Below are 20270 nucleotides of genomic sequence, written 5' to 3'. Positions count from 1 at the left end.
ATGCCATTATTAAGTTTATGATCTAGCAGAACACCCAGATCCTCCTCCACCATTGATTCACCCAGTTGTACTCCCCCTAGTATGCATGATGCATGCATATTCTTAGCCCCAAGTGCATAACTTTACATTTTATCAACATCAATCCTCATTTGCCACATAGTTGCCCAATTAAACTGAGCACTGAGGTCGGTTTGTAAGTTGGAGACATCCTGTAAGGACGTTATTCCACTGCATAGCTTGGTGTCATCTGCAAAGACTGAAATTGTACTTTTAATGCCAGACCCTATATAATTTATAAAAATATTAAAAAGTAAGTAAGTGTCTTAACTGATCCTTGGGCTAAACCACTACAACAACCCTAGACTATTCAGAGTATGAATTGTTAACAGCTACTTTCTGAATATGGTCTTTTAGCCAGTTTTCTATCCATTTACAAACTGATTTATCCAAGTCTGTAGACTTTACCTTACACATTAGTGTGTGGGTGGGGAACTGTGTCAAACGCTTTTGCAAAATCCAAGTATACCACGTCCACAGCAACGCCTTTGTCTAATGTTTTACTTTTTCATAAAAATAAATCCGATTTAGATTCAGAATAGTTAGGATATACCCATTATGCTAGAATTTCTGACCTGGGGCACATGGCATCTTTGGTTTGCAGGCTCCAATTCTATTACCTTCTTATGGGGAGTTGGGATATGTGATACAGTGCCTTGCGAAAGTATTCGGGCCCCCTTGAACTTTTCAACCTTTTGCCACATTTCAGGCTTCAAACATAAAGATATAAAATTTTAATTTTTTGTGAAGAATCACCAACAAGTGGGACACAATTGTGAAGTGGAACGAAATCTATTGGATAATTTAAACTTTTTTAGCAAATAAAAAAACTGAAAAGTGGTGCGTGCAAAATTATTCGGCCCCTTTACTTTCAGTGCAGCAATTTCACTCCAGAAGTTCAGCGAGGATCTCTGAATGATCCAATGTTGTCCTAAATGACTGATGGTGATAAAAATAATCCACCTGTGTGTAATCAAGTCTCTGTATAAATGCACCTGCTCTGTGATGGTCTTGGGGTTCTGTTGAAAGCGCAGAGAGCATCAGGAAGACCAAGGAACACACCAGGCAGGTCCGTAATACTGTTGTGGAGAAGTTTAAAGCCAGATTTGGATACAAAAAGATTTCCCAAGCTTTAAACATCCCAAGGCGCACTGTGCAAGCGATCATTTTGAAATGGAAGGAGTATCAGACCACTGCAAATCTACCAAGACCTGGCCGTCCCTCTAAACTTTCAGCTCAGACAAGGAGAAGACTGATCAGAGATGCAGCCAAGAGGCCCATGATCACTCTGGATGAACTGCAGAGAACTACAGCTGAGGTGGGAGAGTCTGTCCATAGGACAACAATCAGTCGTACACTGCACAAATCTGGCCTTTATGGAAGAGTGGCAAGAAGAAAGCCATTTCTCAAAGATATCCATAAAAAGTCTCGTCTAAAGTTTGCCACAAGCCACCTGGGAGACACACCAAACATGTGGAAGAAGGTGCTCTGGTCAGATGAAACCAAAATCAAACTTTTTGCCCACAATGCAAAACGATATGTTTGGCGTAAAAGCAACACAGCTCATCACCCTCAACACACCATCCCCACTGTCAAACATGGTGGTGGCAGCATCATGGTTTGGGCCTGCTTTTCTTCAGCAGGGACAGGGAAGATGGTTAAAATTGAGGGGAAGATGGATGCAGCCAAATACAGGACCATTCTGGATGAAAACCTGTGGGAGTCTGCAAAAGACCTGAAACTGGGACAGAGATTTATCTTCCAACAAGACAATGATCCCAAACATACAGCAAAATCTACAAAGGAATGGTTCACAAATAAAGGTATCCAGGTGTTAGAATGGCCAAGTCAAAGTCCAGACCTGAATCCAATTGAGAATCTGTGGAAAGAGCTGAAAACTGCTGTTCACAAACGCGCTCCATCCAACCTCACTGAGCTCAAGCTGTTTTGCAAGGAAGAATGGGCAAGAATTTCAGTCTCTCGATGTGCAAAACTGATAGAGACATACCCCAAGCGACTTGCAGTTGTAATCGCAGCAAAAGGTGGCTCTACAAAGTATTAACGCAAGGGGGCCGAATAATTTTGCACGCCCCACTTTTCATTTTTTTATTCGTTAAAAAAGTTTCAAAAATCCAATAGATTTCGTTCCACTTCACAATTGTGTCCCACTTGTTGGTGATTCTTCACAAAAAATAAAAATTTTATATCTTTATGTTAGAAGCCTGAAATGTGGCAAAAGGTTGAAAAGTTCAAGGGGGCCGAATACTTTCGCAAGGCACTGTGTATACTGTAAATTCTTCTATATAGTGGGAGATCCCAAAATTCCAACTGCATTCTAGAAGCCAGCACAGCCAAAAGGATACCTCTTGGTACCAGAGGGCAGACCGTTTCAAACCAATAACTGTGCTTTTAATACTATTGCCTAATAAAGTATATGAATAGCCTAGGGCAGTGATGGCGAACCTTGGCACCCCAGATGTTTTGGAACTACATTTCCCATGATGCTCAGGCACTCTGCAATGTAGCTGAGCATCATGGGAAATGTAGTTCCAAAACATCTGGGGTGCCAAGGTTCGCCATCACTGGCCTAGGGGATCTAAACCTTCCCTACTCCATACAGAACTACAGGAAAATGGGTAAACGTACACCTTTACACTTTTGGGTTGTGAATTATAGCTTTTCTTTTCCTTCTAAAAAGCTTTTTAGGGGTTCAATTACCCTCAGGAATCATCCACGGTTTTTGAGAATAATTCCCTGTAAAATAAATTCTTCCATGGTTAGTTTATTCAATCTGTATAGGAAACCCATGATTCTCCAAAGCTTAGTAAATTATGCTGGGAATTGTAGTGTCATTATTGAGGTCATCTGCTTCTTGCATATCTACAGTGCCTTTTAAAAAGTATTCATACCCCTTGACATTTTCCATATTTTCTCATGTTACAACCAAAAATGTAAATGTATTTTATTGGGTTTTTATGTGATAGACCAACACAAAGTGGCACATAATTGTGAAGTGGAAGGAAAATAATTGTTTTTCAAAACCATTTTACAATAAATATCTGAAGTGTGACGTGTAATTGTATTGAGCCCCCTTTACTCCGGTAACCCGAACTAAAATCTAGTGGAACCAATTGCCTCCAGAAGTCACCTAATTAGTAAATAGAGTCCACCTGTGTGTAATGTAATCTCCATATAAATACAACTGTTCTGTGAAGCCATCAGAGGTTTGTTGGAGAACCTTAGTGAAGGCCAAGGAACGCACCAGACAGATCAGGGATAAAGTTGTGGAGAAGTTTAAAGCAGGGTTAGGTTATAAAATAATATCCCAAGCTTTGAAATCTTACAGAGCACTGTTCAATCCATCATCCGAAAATGGAAAGGGTATGGCATAACTGAAACCTACAAAGTCATGGCCGTCCAGCTAAACTGACAGGCTGGGCAAGGAGAGCATTAATCAGAGAAGCAGCCAAGAGGCCCATGGTATCTCTGAAGGAGCTGTAGAGATCACCAGCTCAGGTGGGAGAATCTGTCCACAGGACAACTATTAGTTGTGCACTCCACAAATCTGGCCTTTATGGAAGAGTGGCAAGAAGAAAGCCATAAGAAAGCCTGTTTGCGAGAAGCCATGTGGGGGACACAGCAAACATGTGGAAGGTGTTTTGGTCATATGAGACCAAAATGTAACTTTTGGCCTAAAAGCAAAACGCTATGTGTGGCAGAATATAAACACTGCACGGCTGTAATTGCAGTGAAAGGTGGTTCTACAAAGTATTGACTCTGGGGGGCTAAATACAAATACACGCTACACTTTTCACATATTTGTAAAAAAAAATTAAAACCATTTATCATGTCCCTTCTACTTTACAATTATGTGCCACTTTGTGTTGATCTATCACAAAAAATCCCAATAAAATACATTTACGTTTTTGGTTGTAACATGACAAAATGGGGAAAATTTCAAGGGCTATGAATACTTTTTCAAGGCACTGTATGACACCACATAGTGATTTGTTTCATACAGAACTGGAGGAAAATTACCCATAGTGACCAATACGTTTTTTTTTTTTTTTTTTTTTTTTTTTTTTTTTTTTTAAAAAGCTTGTTGGCAAAATTTTGCGGCCACTCTTCTGGTCAATTGAATTAAAAATAATAAAAAACAAAAGAATTAATGGTTTGAAGACATATTACTTGTTTTTTTTTTCCTCCACTCTGCTGCAGTATCACCCCTCTCAGCTTATGTCCCACAGTCACTATATTGCATTGCCCAGCCAATTCTCATTATTAGTAAGTTTAATAAACCCTCAATGCCTTTTTTTTTTTTCATTTAATTTTTTGAGAGGGGAAGTCGTCAGGACTAGTCTTAATTGCTTTATTAGTAAACCGTTCTGTCTACAGAAATATGCTCATGCTAATTCCATGCATCATTTTTTATTCAGTTTTATTCTTTACCTCTCAACAGTTGTCATGTGCATGTTCAAAATTCTTTTACTGCGAAGAAGGAAAAAAAAAAAAAACTTCAAAATTAATGTTAGCAAAAGGCTCAGCAGCTGAGCGGAACAGTGCAAATTGCTTTTTGACTGGGTTCCTAGTTGTACTGCTGGTTTAATTGATATTTAAAGAGAAGATATTTACTCAAGTGCTGAAAGGGTAAAAACTGGCTCAGGGAAGGTGTGGTAACAGGGTGAAATCCTGAAAGCACGATCTACCATCGCTAATGTGTATCCCTTAATGATAGCACTCCTTTGTCACACGTATTCATGTTCATGCTTTCACAATGATACTATGGTGAATGTTCATAATGGTGCCTGATTCACACCAATGAATTTCCTGTTCCTTGTCCTAATTTATACCGTTAGCTTAATGCTTCTTTTCATAGCTGGCTTATGTTTGGGGAATATGAACGGTCTTTTTTTTTTTTTAATTTATTTTTTTGGTTTCAGGCCTGAGATGGTGGTGGGTTGGTACCACAGTCACCCCGGCTTCGGTTGCTGGCTTTCCGGTGTCGATATCAACACCCAACAGAGCTTTGAAGCCTTATCCGAAAGAGCTGTAGCAGTGGTAGTGGATCCTATTCAGAGTGTAAAGGGAAAGGTACGGTACAAGCTGTTTTGTTGGCTAGCACTGTCTAATGTGTACTGCTCAGCCCCGAGCGAGCGTTTTACTCTCTTGCAAATCATTCCATGCTTCACTGTACTTAGCCACTCGCCGTTGCAAAGTTCTTTCTTTTCAGTGTCTGAGCTGAAGCGTTCAATTAATTCAATACTTTTCTCCCAAGGGGCTCGTTTGCCTCCCCGATTATGTTAGCTTCTGCAACTCGGCTTAAACACGCCGGCTCCTCAAACTCATTGTCGCTTAATCGGGTGGATGCGTGTTTTTTAAAGTGGGCTACTCGTATCATTGGAGTCTCTTAGGATTACAGGGTCCTTATCCAATCATATCTGCCGAACCCCTAAATCGCATGCTCCCAATAGCCTTTTTTTTTTTTTTTTTGTCCCCTCTGCTCTGAATTCTCTTTACATTGGTCTACATTTTAAAGTTTCCCTAAAGACAACCATCCCAACAAGCACATTGTTTTTTTTTTTCTTTTTTTATGTCCCAAAGAAGCAGATGAATGATTTAAGTATGCCTAATGCATTTGAAAAGAAATTAACTTGGAGAGCATATTGGGTTGTAGTTTTCCTTTGTTGAATTGTCTTTTGTTCTTGTTTGGTTCTTTTTTTTTTTTTTTTATTTCGCTTCAGCCCCCATATGCCATTTTCCTATTTCCTGCCTCGTGACAGCAGGGTGCAGGTCTATTATCACCTTCACAGAGCTGTCTGCAAATGTGAGAGGCAATTCGATTTTGCTCAGCCACAGGGAGAGTGGATTAGAAAAACTCACAATCTCCCGAAATTGTCTTGAATGCTTTACTGCTTTAAAATACTGCTGAAGTGTCTTGTTGGAACATGTCACTTCCATTGTAATGTAAAATAATAGATATGATAAAAATGATCGCAATGCATTATTACAGAAGTTTTCTCTTCCCTCTTAAAATAACCTGTCATTATGTATCTCGCTAAACATTGTATGCCGCAGCCCGATCGCGAACGCTTTGTTTTTGCAGAAGCGCAATGATGGCAAGCTGACTTTTTTTATATATATATTTCTGGGTGTTTGCGACACTTTGTAGGAAGGGGGGGAAAAAATGGACGTTTTTTTGTACATGCCGAGGCGTCTCTTATTTGTTGTGATTATTATATTAGCAAACTAATTATTACTTTCTGAAAGGCTGGGAAGGTATTAGATCTTCAATTAATGAATGAGATAATTGGATCAGTGAGGTGTCATTTGTACAGTAATAAAGTGAAGACATTCGGGGTAAATTGAGATTACTATCATGCTATGAGATTTCAGACATGTTTTGCAATCACAAATAGATTCACTAAATTAAATCTGTGCAAGAGCCAACTGTCACCATAAATCATACATGGTGCGGCAAGGTTATAGGCCATGCGGTAGCTTGAACAGCAACAATTCTTTTGAGAAGACTAGTATTTGTTAAAGCAGATCTTCTAGGGGGCATTGGGTCATAGTTTTCTATGGCAGCTTAAAGCAGGGCATAAGTGGCTTTTATATTTTTAAAATTGTGCTGTTCTCGCAAAATAAATGGCAGTGGAAAATCTGCAGTTTTGACCCAATTAAATCCGGCCATAGACTGTCGAATCGTGGCCAGTTCAGCAGGGATCGGCCGAGATTTAAACCATGTATGGGCATGGTTTATTGTACTCAAGTCAATCCATTGACTTGGGTACAGCCAGCATGTTTTTTTTTTTTTTTTTTTTAGATACGGTTATTGGCCCGGGGAGAACACAATAGATTATGAGCGAATCCCTCGGTTGCAGCAAAGAAAATCGTGTCATCTATGGCCTGCTTTAGCTAAAATCCCCGACTGTAATTTTTTCTATCCTTGTAGCAATCTGGATATTAAAAGACAAAGTGCAAACATAGAACTATCTTTAATTCAGTGAGTTACTGTCCAAATTTTTTTTTATATTTTTTTTATTTTAGCACTGTAGAAGGAATGAGCAAATGTTTAAACTAGACACCCAGGTGAAAAATGGACAACCAGATTGTAAGAAGTCAGGATTTACTCCCAAATCACTCTGCTTAACTAGAGTACTAATTGGGGTTGGGACATCTCCCCAGGTTCACATGTCTGTAGACGACAGTATTATAGCTTTATTTTGTAGTTTGCGACAGACCATAAATATACAGATTTTTTTCATGTTTTTTTTTTTTACTTATTTTTTGAATTTTTGTAGATGTTTTTTGTTTTTTCCGTCGGGAATGATGCAATAATTCCTCATTAGTTTTAGTGCAGCGTTTTTAAGCGTTGTCTTTTGTGTAAATAAAGAGGTTGACAATAGCGGCTAATGGATTTAGTGGAGCTTTTATTAAGATACATTGAAAGTTCCTTCAGTGAATACAGCCATTTAGAATGAATGGAACTCCTTGAGCCGATCACACTTTCATTTAAACGATGCAGAAAACAGACGTAATATGAACATACAACAATATGTATCGATTTTGGGGAACATTCAGGAAATGTTTGCTATCTGTATATTCTTATAATTATACAGGATTTATATAGCCCCCAACAGTTTACGCAGCGCTTTACAACATGAGGGCAGACCATTCAATTTAATACAGTAGGTATCAGAGGACCTGCTCATTAGAGCTTCAATCTAAGAGTACATTTGCAGATTTAGGCATCTTGCACACTGCTGTCTAAAGTTTTTAGGCATGCATGCAGGGTTTTTTTTTTTTTTTTTTTTTTTTCAACTGTTGTAAATGCATTAAAATCTGAATTGTCTGTTAGTATTTTTACACACACAAAAGGTTAATTTTATGACTTTAAAATTGTATTCTGAGAGTTATAATATATTTTACTCATGTTTGTACGTATACGCAAAAACACAAAATTGTGCAAAATAAACACAAGAATATTTGGCCAGTACTGATGTTCAAACGTCAATACTGTGTGCTTGAAGGATTACTGTTTGCTTGCTAATAGTGTTATGTACAGTAAACTGCTCTAATATGTATTTTGATGGAGTATTTCATTTTAAAGTATTTTTTCATATATAATCCATTGGCCTTGATATGCAAAAAACAACAAAAATATAGGCATACTTTTTTTTTTCCCTCAAATTTATTTAAGTTTTTTTTCTTTTACCTGACTTTACGCCCCTTTCACACAGGTTGGATCTGCTCAGCGGACTCCGCTAGCTGAGTGGGAGATCGATCAGAGCAGGCGGATGACAGGTCCGTCTCTGCTCACTGTGTAGGGACGGACCTGTCAGAGCCCCGCTGATCTCTATAGAAAGATCAGACAAAAACGGACAGCCTCTTCATTTTCATCCGATCCACTGGGCGGATGGTGAACGTATCACCATCTGTCTGTTTTGAGCGGATCTCATTGGATGGCAGGCGGGTGTCAGTGGACACATCTCAGCCTGCCCATAGAATTCAATGGGTGGCTCGCTTGGGTCCATCTGAAAAACAGACAGGCTGAGTTATAATGCAGCAGATGTAACGGCATACCTAACGTACACAATTGTGTTGAATTAATAATCATCTCCTTTTTTGGCTTACGCTATTTCATGTATGTAATAGATCATAGACATTAAGGAGGCACTCCAAACTCCACCCAAACAATTTAAGTCAGCAGCTACAAATACTGTAGCTGCTGACTTTTCATATAAGGACACTTGCCTGTCCAAGGATCCAGTGCTGTCCTCACCCGAGCCAATTTTTCGGTCCGGTCACTGGCATTTAAACTAGGGAAAACCGTCAGTGAAGCCTTGTGTCTTCAGACGGCTTATCACTGCGCATGCAAGAGCCAGGCTGTGCTTTGTGAATGGTCACCATGGTTATCCGACTGGGAGTGGGGGCGAGTACCTGTCAAAACCAGGTACCTACTTCCCCTAAACAAACAGGACTTCCACTTTTGGGTTCCGATTTTGACTGCTGATGCAGAGACTGCTGGGCAGGAATCCTAATCCAGCAATTGTCTTCCCTGCACAGATTCAAACAGGAAAGCCTTACTTTGAGTTCACTCAAGGTTCTCATATTTAACTGAAGCCCTGATGAAAGGGGAAGCGAAACGTGCTGGCTGTCTTAACACAATATCAATAAATTTTTTTGGCCTGTTATCTTTTGGTCTGGTGCTCCTTTCATATATGAATGAATTTTGGGGGAAGTTTCACTTTAAGTTTATCACATATCTTTGTTTCATTTTAACAAAAAGTCACTGCTTGCAGCTTCTTTGGTACAATTTCCATCAACATAAGTTCCCATATCTAAGAATGCTTTTGAGTCAGTCATGGCACAACTCTTTTGAGTCGGTCATTGTTGAAACCATCAGAGCTTTCACTCTATTGTCTATTACATTTTCAATCGGTATTAAACCCTAAACCAAAAAATGTAATATATTGCAGCTTCCCAATCATTAGATGTGGTGGCTGCTTTAGTTTTCTACTTTAGGCTTTTTCCTGTTTTTGTCTGGTGATCTGGCCAGTAATGCACCTCCAGTATTAGAGTGCCCAGGGGGCACCTTTTGGACAGCAGCATTGTCAGTCTGGGGGGAGGGGCAGATTTAAATACAATCAAAAAATGAAGCTGAACTCCAGCTAACACTTTATAATTTCGTTTTTTGGCCTTTTGGGATAAAAGTATTAAATAAAAGATGATGATTTAACACAGGCACCCCTGCCAGTGTTAAATGTTTTCGTTATCAATGTAACTGATCCACCTGATCGCCTGAAGAGAGCTTGTTCTTTTGAAAAACTACAGCTTACTAAACCCAAGCTTGTTATACTCAGTGTGGAACCTAAGGGGGCTAATCCTCCGCATTGTGTAAAAAGGCTGTTTGATCCTGTCTTCTCTGATCTCCCCTTTTTCAACCGTCCCCAATCCATCTCCTGATAAGACAGAGGCTTTGGAGTCATTCTGCACATTCTCAGTTTTGTGTATATTATTTTTTTTCTTGGGAGGGGGAATGTGAGCAGCACAGGGCCAATCAGCACTGTCCTGACAAAGGGTCAGGGGTCCTGCAGCCTCATAGGAAAGTAAGAGTAGAATGAAAACTCCTCCTACAAGCTTTTACCAGTGCTCGGCCGGACACTGATATAAGTCACAAGACTGCCATATACTGCCGATAGTATTGAAAAGATAGTGAAAAGGTATTTAGCAGTTTATATTTACTAAAATAATTGTATTTCCATTTCCATGTTTTGTGTACTGTGGGAGATCAGATATAGTGAATGCAGGCGCCTGGGTTTAGTAACACTTTAAAGTCTCTTGTTTTTTGTTTTTATTAAAAATAAAAAACGTTTTATACTTACCTGCTCTGTGCAGTGGTTTTGCACAGAGCAGCCCGCATCCTCCTCTCCCTCTTGGGCGCTCCTGGCCACTCTCTCTCTTGTTGAGATCCCCCACAGCAAGCAGCTTGCTATGGGGGGGCACCCGAGCCAAGCCACAGCTCCGTGTGTCCATTCAGACACGGAGCCATAGCCTGGCCCCACCCCGCCTCCACATTGGCTCACTTACTTTGACAGCAGCGGTAGCCAGTGGCACTTCACTGCTGTCTTGACCAATGAGGAGGGAGGGTCCCAGACAGCCAAGTCTCTTGTGCAACATTGCTGGATTGAGATGAGGCTTGGGTAAGTATTAGGGGGCTGGGGAAGCTGCTGCACACAAAAAGGGCTTTTTATCTTAACGCATAAAGTGCATTTTAACCACTTCCCACCCGGCCAACGTACATATACGGCCAGGTGGGAGCCGCCTCCTTCTGACTGGACGTTCAGGAACGTCCATCAGAAGGAGGGGGATCGCACGCGTGCCCGCGCAGCGGCGCGATCCCAATGCGCTCGTGTCACCCGGACACGGCGCATCTCGGATCGGCAGGAGGGCTCTGTGATTGGCCCTCCTGATCACATGACAGCCGTCATGTGATGTAAACAAACAGCTGGTTGCTAGGCAATCGGCTCTCCTCTCCTCACACGGAAGTCGTTGCTGAGGAGAGGAGAGCAGATCGCTGCAGCCACCTGGTGATCAGTGAGTATGAGCTGTTTTTACAGCTTTTTACTCACTGATCACCAGTCTAGTGTAATACACACATGTCCCCACATAATAAAAAGACATGTCCCCAAATAATAAAAAGACATGACATGTCCCCCACATATATCCCACTAAAATGTCCCAATGATATGTACGTGATCACCTGCACACATATGTACATGATCATTTGCGTACATATGTCCGTGATCACACAAACCAGTTATTATACACTTAACGGAATTTTTTTTACCAAAAACATGTAGCAGAATACATTTTGGCTTAAATTTACGACAAAATTTGATTTCATTGGATTTCTTTTAAAATACAAAAAATAAAAAACGGAGTCGTGAATAAATACCACCAAAATAAAGCTCTATTTGTGTGAACAAAATGATAAAAATTTCATTTGGGTACAGTGTAGCATGACTGCGCAATTGTCATTGAAAGTGCGAGAGCGATGAAAGCTGAAAATTGGGCTGGGAAGGAAGGGGGTGAAAGTGCCCTGTATTGTAGTGGTTAAGGGGTTGTAAAGTCAGATTCTATGCAGTAAGATAAAAAGCCTTCTGTGTGCATAAGCTGCCCCAGCACCCCCTATTACTTACCTGATCCCCTTCTATGCCCAGGAGTGTCTTGACCGCCCGGAACTCTCCCAATCAAAGTCAGTTAGCCACTCAAGAGAGAAGGGGGGTGGGGCAGAACCCCAGCTCTGTGTCTGAATGGTCACAGGGAGCTCTTTACTTGTCTCTGGTGCCCCCATAGCAAGCTGCTTGCTGTGGGGGCATTCAACAGGAGGGAGGGGCCAGGCGCACTGAAGAGGGACCCGAGAAGAGGATCTGGGCTGCTCTGTGCAAATCCACTGGACAGAGCAGGTAAGTATGATGTGTTTGTTATTTTTATAGGAAAAAAAAAAGGACGTTTACAATCACTTTAAGATTAAAAAAAAAAAAACTTCTGGCTTTGCAACCCCTTTCATGCAGCCATCACATGTAAGAATTGGTAAGCTTCAGTTTAATAAATGTTTGCGTCTGTGTTTAATACTGCTTTAATGTCCCACACATTTTCTCACTAAGGCCTAACATTGTCACAAACCAAATAGCCACTGTTTTACCTAAAACCTTTTATAGGTTAAACATGATAAAGTTGCTGAGACATTCCTTTTCAGTGAAATATTGAAACACTTTGGCGAGCCAAGCCAGGAGGGGGTTAAACCCGAGCTGCCACTTACAGGTATTTCCGAGTTGTTTAGTAAATAGAATTGGAGTGATGAAATCTCAAAGGAAAATGGGAGGAAAATGCACATACTCTGAGGAATCTCTTTCAATGGCTGAAATTGACATTGTATAAATAATTTCCATGCGTCTTAACTCTGAGCACACAATCACAGCAGTTCAGTGATATTCATTTGGCATGAGTCGGTTTCATTTCTTTGTGCTTTCCAGTGAAAATGGCATAAAAAGTCTGATTTGCCTGAATTTTTTATGTCGAGGGGCTTACAGAGGAAAAGAATGATGTTTTTCAATCGCGGCTGCCTGACAGTGCAAGGCAGCAGAACTAACACACACGGGGTGCTCTCACAGGGTCACATGTTCACTTAAATTTTTAAATATCCAGCAAGCTTTGCAAGAAGTTGATAGCCGATCTGTTGCAGGTGATAAAGGATGTTTAGATGGGATATTAGAGTTTTCCCTCCTTATTCCACACCTGGCACATCAACAATGCTTGTGTGATCACAGAATACATTACAATGGCATGGTTGACTTCAAATCAGAACTGTGCATTCAGGTTACTTTGTGTGGTAAATGAAATGTAACATGTAAAATCAACTGTCGTTTTCAGTCTCTGTTATATAACCAGAGGGGCATAAGAAATTGGCTTTAAAGGGAAAGAATAACGGTTTTGGATCATTTTTAATTTGAATACAGTTTTAAAAAAAATAAAATGTTTTTTTTATTTTACATTGTTTTGTAAATAATTATTTTATACACGATAAAGGATTCCTAGAGCTTCAAGGATTACCTATAGAGACAGCTTTGCAGACCGCAGCTCCTATTCAGACACAGCTGTCTTTTGCTGATGTTTCCTAAAACCTTTTGTTATGGAAAATCACTACTCCAACGCATATAGTTTTTCAATAGGTGCTAGAGAGGGAGAGAGAAATAACTGCTTAAAAAAAAAAAAAAAAAAAAATGCTTGTAATTTTTTACTTTTTTTTTTTGTTCTTGTGAGGATAAAGAAAATACACAAAATGCATTGCTTTTTAAAGGAACCCTTATGTTTTTATTTAAGCTTTTATTATTTCAAAAGTAAATAGTTAAGATCCTTTTTAGCGCTGCTTTAATGTTTATGTGACTGTTACCATTTGGAGAACAGTCCAAGCAACACATTAGTCTCTATTTTAAGCTGGGTGGGGTTTATAGTTCCTGCGCCCCCAGACCAATTTCCTGGTTTGAATATAGGATATGATTAGTGCAGTACATTTTATATCATCCTAGTCTGCAAATATAAAATGTGAATTGTGTTATAACCACACGCAAAATATATGTTCTAATCCACAAAGGATTATCAAGGATCAGCAGCCAGAAGGAAATTTTGGTACCAACAGTCATCCCAGATCAGTCTCCAATATGTCCATACACGAGAGACAAAAAGTCCAAGTGCTCCTCATGGTGTAAAATCCAAATAAAGTGATTTATTATTAAAATAAAATGCACTTACAAATACAGGAAGAGTAACTGCACAGTGATTATTACACTCCAGACTGGCAAAACCTCACTTTTGGGTCCACTTCCCGGAGCGTGACGAAGTCACAGCATGTAGCGCCACCCAACACGTTTCGTCAGTCCATGTCTTTTGAGAACTGGAATTTCCTTGTTTCCCTCCCCTTCTACCCCAGCCAGCTGCCTGACCCTACTATCCATCACCACACTGATGAATAGAAGGGAAGGCTAACTGTGACTCAGCTGTGCTAAAGATATAACTCTAGGCTGTAGTAAATTATTGGGACATAGAATAGTAGTCCACCAATGAAGAGCCACACAGTCAACATTAAAGGCATAGCTGCATTGCACTGGTCAACAAGGTGGCACTCTGGAGCATTATACATAGTATTGTTTTGACAGTCTACAATATATGATGTCTGGGTTGTTCTGCTGCCCTTGGCCATAGAATATGTGAGCTATGCAAACATCTGGCCCTGGTTATTATGCCTTCTAGTATTGACAATATATTTACTTGTGATATGTAAATGGGAAGCCGAAATGTTACATTTATATGAACAAAATTTAACTGTCACCCCAACACGCTATCATAAATTGGCATAGCAAAACCTCTGCCTTCACGAGTGCAGTTTATCATTGTTGGGACTGAGCAATTCTAAAGGCATTTTGCCTATTATTTTATAAAATAGCCACTCTCCAGGTGCGCTCAGCCATTTAGCATCTTTTTTTTTTTTTTTTTTTTTTTCTAACAGCCTTGAAGTAAAATGATGTTCCTGGAGAATGTAAGAAACTTATTGGTGGTATAAATTAGGCAGACCTAAAGTTTTACTGGATTACACTTCACCTTTCACACCTCCCATCCCACACTGCCCTATACTGGAACACGCTTTCAGAGTGGATCTAGCATAAAATATATTTTTTCATGTTAAAGAGTTCCCCACTTACCTGTCCCAGGGTCCAGCAATGCGGGGGAAACGAAGCCCCGTTCGTTCCCATCCCTCCCCCCCCCCGATTGGCAGCCCCGGCATGCTAACTGTGGGCACCCGGCGGTGGCTTCACAGCCAGGCACCCACTGCACATACGCGAGTGGCGCCGCGTGCCGTGATTGGCCATGCAGTCATATGGGAGCTGTCGTGCGTCCCAGATGACTGACAGGAGGGAGGGGGCAGAGCTGACCCCTTCCTGCGAGGGGAAGTGACATCAAGAGCCCAGGCACTGAAGGAGGTGACTACGAGAGAGACCCCCTAGCAACAGGCATTGAGAGGCGAGTTGAAATATTTTTTTTTTCTCCCATATAATTTATTTTTATTTTAGGAATTTTGATGAATTTTTTATTATTATTTTTTATGTGCAACACCACTTTAAGCTTGCATTCTAAGAAATGTGAGCATTTCCAGGTATGTATTACTTCTGAAGGAGAACAACTAGAAAGATGGAGCCATATTTGTTCAGGCATCAACCGGGTCACCATCTTCTTCTTATGCTGAGATGCTTACCTAGATGTGGCCTAGTCACCTGTAGTACCTGTGCAGTTTTCTGTTGTGTTCATACATGTCTGATAATGATCAGATGCCCTCCCTGCTACTGCCTCTCATCTTGTGACTTACTGCAAAGTTGCACTTTTGCACACTGAGGATGCTCCTTCCTACCGCACATTGATGACCTTGTGTCGGAAAAGTCACCCCACTGGAGCTCAATGACCATATATTATCAAATATTTATATTCTTCAGATTTGTGTACTAATTTTAAATGCAGCTTTGACAATGCAGCTGGTACAGATTGTATTCAAATACACATACCAATTTAATAGCATAGACCTTAGGGGCATGTACATATTGGCTTACATTTATTTTTTCCTGTTTAGCTAATGCTGGCAAACTAAGCTTGCAAAATAGTTATATATATATAATATATAATGAAGGTGTATATAGTAATATTTGTTAATGTCTGTATACTTCTCCATATATTGATACAACAGATGATGATTAGCATATTTATGTTTGTTGTAAGGGAAGCATAATTCTCAGCAAGGATCTGGCATAGCAAGTGGTTCTGGTGCATGCAGTTTCCAGCATTACTGTAGGAGGTTAGATCTGCCCTAAAACCCACCTACCTTTAAATACCACCTCCAGAGAAGTGAAATCAGTCACCAGACTGCTAATATTGCTCATAAAACACTGTTACTGTACTAACAAGTCAGTAAGTCTGCTCTGTGCACTTTAATTTGATTTCTGATTTTTATGTAATCTGCTTGAATGCATATTCTTTCAGCTCTTACAAATGCTCTGCAATAGGACTGCAGTGTTTGATTACACGATTCTCTGCTGCATAACTTCTCGAACTCCGTTTGTGTCACTTAAAGAATGCTGCATTGGGTAAAGCTGAGGACTTTTCTGTTAAACCTACTGAATAGCCGTTAAAAGAGAAGTGTTTGTTTTTCTTGTTTTGTTTTTTATTGGTCAATCATACTCGCATAGGTGGATGCAGCATCAGCAGACTCGCTGAAAGGCTGAGACTGCCATCAGTCCAGGCATCTGGCAGATCCAGACTTCGGAAGTCGCTATGACTCGGTGCCTGGACGGACATTGGTGACGTCAGCAGAGAGCGGACTTCAGACAGCCGTCCGTTGAAAATGGGTCACGGGAGTGCAAAATGATTTGCTGCACTCCTGTGACCCATAAGAGAAGCCCAGTCAAGCCCAGGCTGGACTTCTTTTAAGTGAATGAAGGTCCGTTACAGTGGTAAGCCCAGACGTTAAATTGCCGAAAATCTGTGGTTTTCCCATCTGATAGGCTGAAGGGAGATAACCACCATAGAGGAGTTTTATTAACAGAGAGCAATACACAGTTATAGCCTGGAGAAAAGTACAGAGACTACTGGGGCTCCCCTCCAATATTTCCTGTCCTCTGCCAATCCAAGGTAACCCCATGTTTCTACCGTCCAGTTTACACAGAGCCTTTGAACAATGGAGCACTAAGGGTCTTACTAAAGTTACCTCATTGTATCTTAATAACCCTGGCAAATTTAAATCCTTCCAAACCCTATCACGCAAATTTTCCTTGCTTCTGATGCATGTCTTCTTCTACCACCAATTAGTCAACTATTTGCGATCATCCTCTGGCCCTGGGAAGGATCCCCTCCAAAAGTCCTTTATCGATACTCTACTGCGCAGAGACGATTACTCCATTTCCAGCCTATACTCCCATCACCCATCAAAAGGACAAATATCCTCAAACCATTTCAAACACGGTCTAAAATATTCGAAGACTAAGATCTTCCGGAGAAAATTCTAGAAGGGTACAGACAAGTGCACAAACTTACCATCTCCGAAACAAGGCGTAAAACACAATTCAAAATTATCCACAGGGCATACTACCCTTTCCGCATCAATAAGACAGAACCAACTCGAGCAGTGCCCCTGGTGTTCCACACCGCGGCCCACACTCCTTCACCGCCTTTGGAAGTGTGAGCCCATCAGGATATATTGGAACTCTGTGCTCAACTTTATATGTAAGATCACTAAAATACGGATTCCGAGACATCACCTAATATGCCTGTTTGGCTGCGAATCACCCTTACCCACTCCACCAGCAAAAAGTCCACTCGCCATCTCCCACTGGACTCATATTTGCCTCCTGGTAGCACTCAGAACTATCATGTCACAGTGGATCAAGCCAACACTGCCAAACCTATTAGCTGTGAAAAAAGCCCTCCTATCGCTCTTCTATCTGGAGAGACTAGACACTATTGTCTTGCACTTTCTCTCCACCTCACAATTTTTTCAAGAGATGGCGTAAATTCATGGAGCACACATTCGATCAAATGGACCTACAAAAGCTCGTGCAACCATTTTGCTATACAGACTGGTACCTCAAATGAAACCTTACAAATTTCCTAGACAACCTTAAATTATCCAACCTGTCTGACCCTTCGGCTTTTTTTTTCCCCCTCTGAACTACGTAAGCAAACTCCTGAAGCTCACTGACGTTCCTGATTCTTTAGACTCCACATCTGTCAATCTCACCCACAACCACTGTTGTAGCTAGTTCATTGTATAACCACTTCGCATCCAGGCCAATTCTGACATTTCTCTCCTACATGTAAAGTTCATAATTTTTTTGCTAGAAAATTACATAGAACCCCCAAACATTATATGTTTTTTTTTTTAGCAATTCCCTAGAGAATACAATGGCGGTCGTTGCAACTTTTTTATCTCGCACGGTATTTGCACAGCAATTTTTCAAACACGTTTTTTTAAGGAAAAAAAAAAAGTTTCACGCTTTAAAAAAAAACAGTAAAGTTAGCCCAATTTTTTTGCATAATGTGAAAGCGGAAGATACGTCGAGTAAATGGATACCCAACATGTCACGCTTCAAAATTGCACGTGGAATGGCGCCAAACGTTGGTATTTAAAAATCCCCATAGACGCTTGAATTTTTTTTACTGGTTACATGTTTTGGGTTAGAGGAGTTCTAGGGCTAGAATTATTGCTCTCGCTCTAACGTTCGCGATGATACCTCACATGTGTGGTTTGAACACCGTTTTCATATGTGGGGCCGGACTTACGTATCCGTTCGCTTCTGCGTACGAGCTCACGGGGACAGGGGCACTTACATTTTTATTTTATTTTTTTATTGTTAATTTTATTTTTATTTTTTTAGTTTGACACTTAAAAAAAAAAATTGATTACATTCCTTGTAATAGGAATAAAAGTAAACATCCCTTGTAATAGGAATATTGCATGATCGGACCTATTTACAGTGAGATATGGGGTCAATAAGACCCCATATCTCGCCTCTAGGCTGGGAAGCCTAAAATAATAAAAAAGAAAAAACGATCCTGGCTTCCCAGTCAAAGCGGCGCCGTTGATTTGAGTGCAGAGGCCGGGCGTGACCTCATAACATCGCGCCCGGCCTCCGAACGATCATAGAGACTCCGGGGACCATCTGGTCTGCCAGAAATCTCTATGATATCATCCGGGAGCTGGTGGATCCTGTGACCGACTCGCTGATGGAATCGATGAGTCGGTAGAAGCAACGGAGGGCGGCGGGGGGGGGGGGGGGGCCCTCCCTCCCTCCCTCCCTCCCTCCCGCAAGAACGATCAAGTGGTGGAACAGCCGCCATGATCGTTCGTATGGTGCAGGGAATCGCCGGCTGAAAATACCGATATCTGAATGATGTCTGTAACCTCAGGCATCATTCAGATATACCACCACAAAGCCCACAACGTCATATGAGCGCCAAGGGGTTAAAGTTACCAATTAAGTACTACAAACTTTGCTTCCACTCCTGGAAGGCACTAAGGCAGGGATATGCAATTAGCGGACCTCCAGCTGTTGCTAAACTACAAGTCCCATCATGCCTCTGCTTCTGGGTGTCATGCTTGTGGCACTAAGAGTCTTGCTATGCCTCATGGGAATTGTAGTTCTGCAACAGCTGGAGGTCCGCTAATTGCATATCCCTGCACTAAGGTATACACTATTGCATCATCCAAATGTTGTATTAATGTTATACAGGTAATTTGTATTTTCATACCATCCCTTCACAATTGTTTTGATTTCTTTCTTTTCTTTTTGTTATTACATGACTATGTACGCCTCCAAATTTACTTGCTACTTCCCCATGTAATCTTCAAAACCCAATAAAGATAAAAAAAAGAAGTAATATGCAGTAATCTGTAGCAACTGGTTGTATAAGGAAAGGTGTGACTGTTGGTAATAGATTAACCCAGGGGTGTCCAATGTTTTTGACCTTCCTGGGCCGCATTGGAAGAGGAATCATCTTGGGCCACACATAGAATACACTAAAGCCTATTACAAACAGGCCAATTGTCAAGCAACATCAATTAGCCAGTTAAAAAAAATGGGGTGACATTCAGCCCGTGTGTATGGCAGCCGGTCAGACAGAAGCTGGTCGTTTGGCCGGCTTCTGTCAGACAAGCATGCTGGAAAACCAGCAGTCAAATGGCTCCAGATCAGCGCTCTCAGCAAATGGCAGAGAGCACTGACTGGTGTGTTCTGATGGGGGGGCAATTGCGTCACTTTAACTGACAATTGCACAGTCATGCTACGCTGTACCCAAATAAACTTTTGTAAAATTTCTTGAGGACCAGTGACACCAATACAGTGATCAGTGCTTAAGAAAAAAAAAAAAAATGCACAGTCACTTTATAAATGACACTGGTAGGGAAGGGTTCAACATCAGTGACGATCAAAGGTTAAGTGTGCTCCTAGTGAGTGGTTTCTTACTGTGGGGGGAAGTGCTGTGACTGGAGGAAAAGAGAGATCCGTGTTTATGATTAGCAGAAACACGAGCTCCATTTTTTTCCCTCCCTCACAGGACGGCGGTCTGCCTTGTTTACATAAGCATACCACCGTAACGCCTTTCCTCTGAAT

At 40.9% G+C, this 20270-nt stretch overlaps 1 protein-coding gene across 2 annotated transcripts in view; it reads left to right on the top strand.

Moving 5' to 3' along the window:
• The window catches only part of PSMD14 (proteasome 26S subunit, non-ATPase 14), a 144122-nt gene that overhangs the window by 73041 nt on the left and 50811 nt on the right, over positions 1-20270 (top strand). For both annotated transcript variants that reach the window (XM_077447590.1, XM_077447589.1), the window contains one exon: positions 4998-5148. In XM_077447590.1, coding sequence (XP_077303716.1) covers positions 4998-5148 — 151 coding nt within the window. The remainder of the gene's footprint in view (positions 1-4997; positions 5149-20270) is intronic.

Source organism: Lithobates pipiens, unplaced genomic scaffold, assembly GCF_037356315.1.
Source record: "Lithobates pipiens isolate NorthernLeopardFrog02 unplaced genomic scaffold, aLitPip1_a1.2 Scaffold_22, whole genome shotgun sequence".
Lineage (NCBI taxonomy): Eukaryota > Metazoa > Chordata > Amphibia > Anura > Ranidae > Lithobates > Lithobates pipiens.
This window is presented reverse-complemented; position numbering and strand designations above follow the sequence as displayed.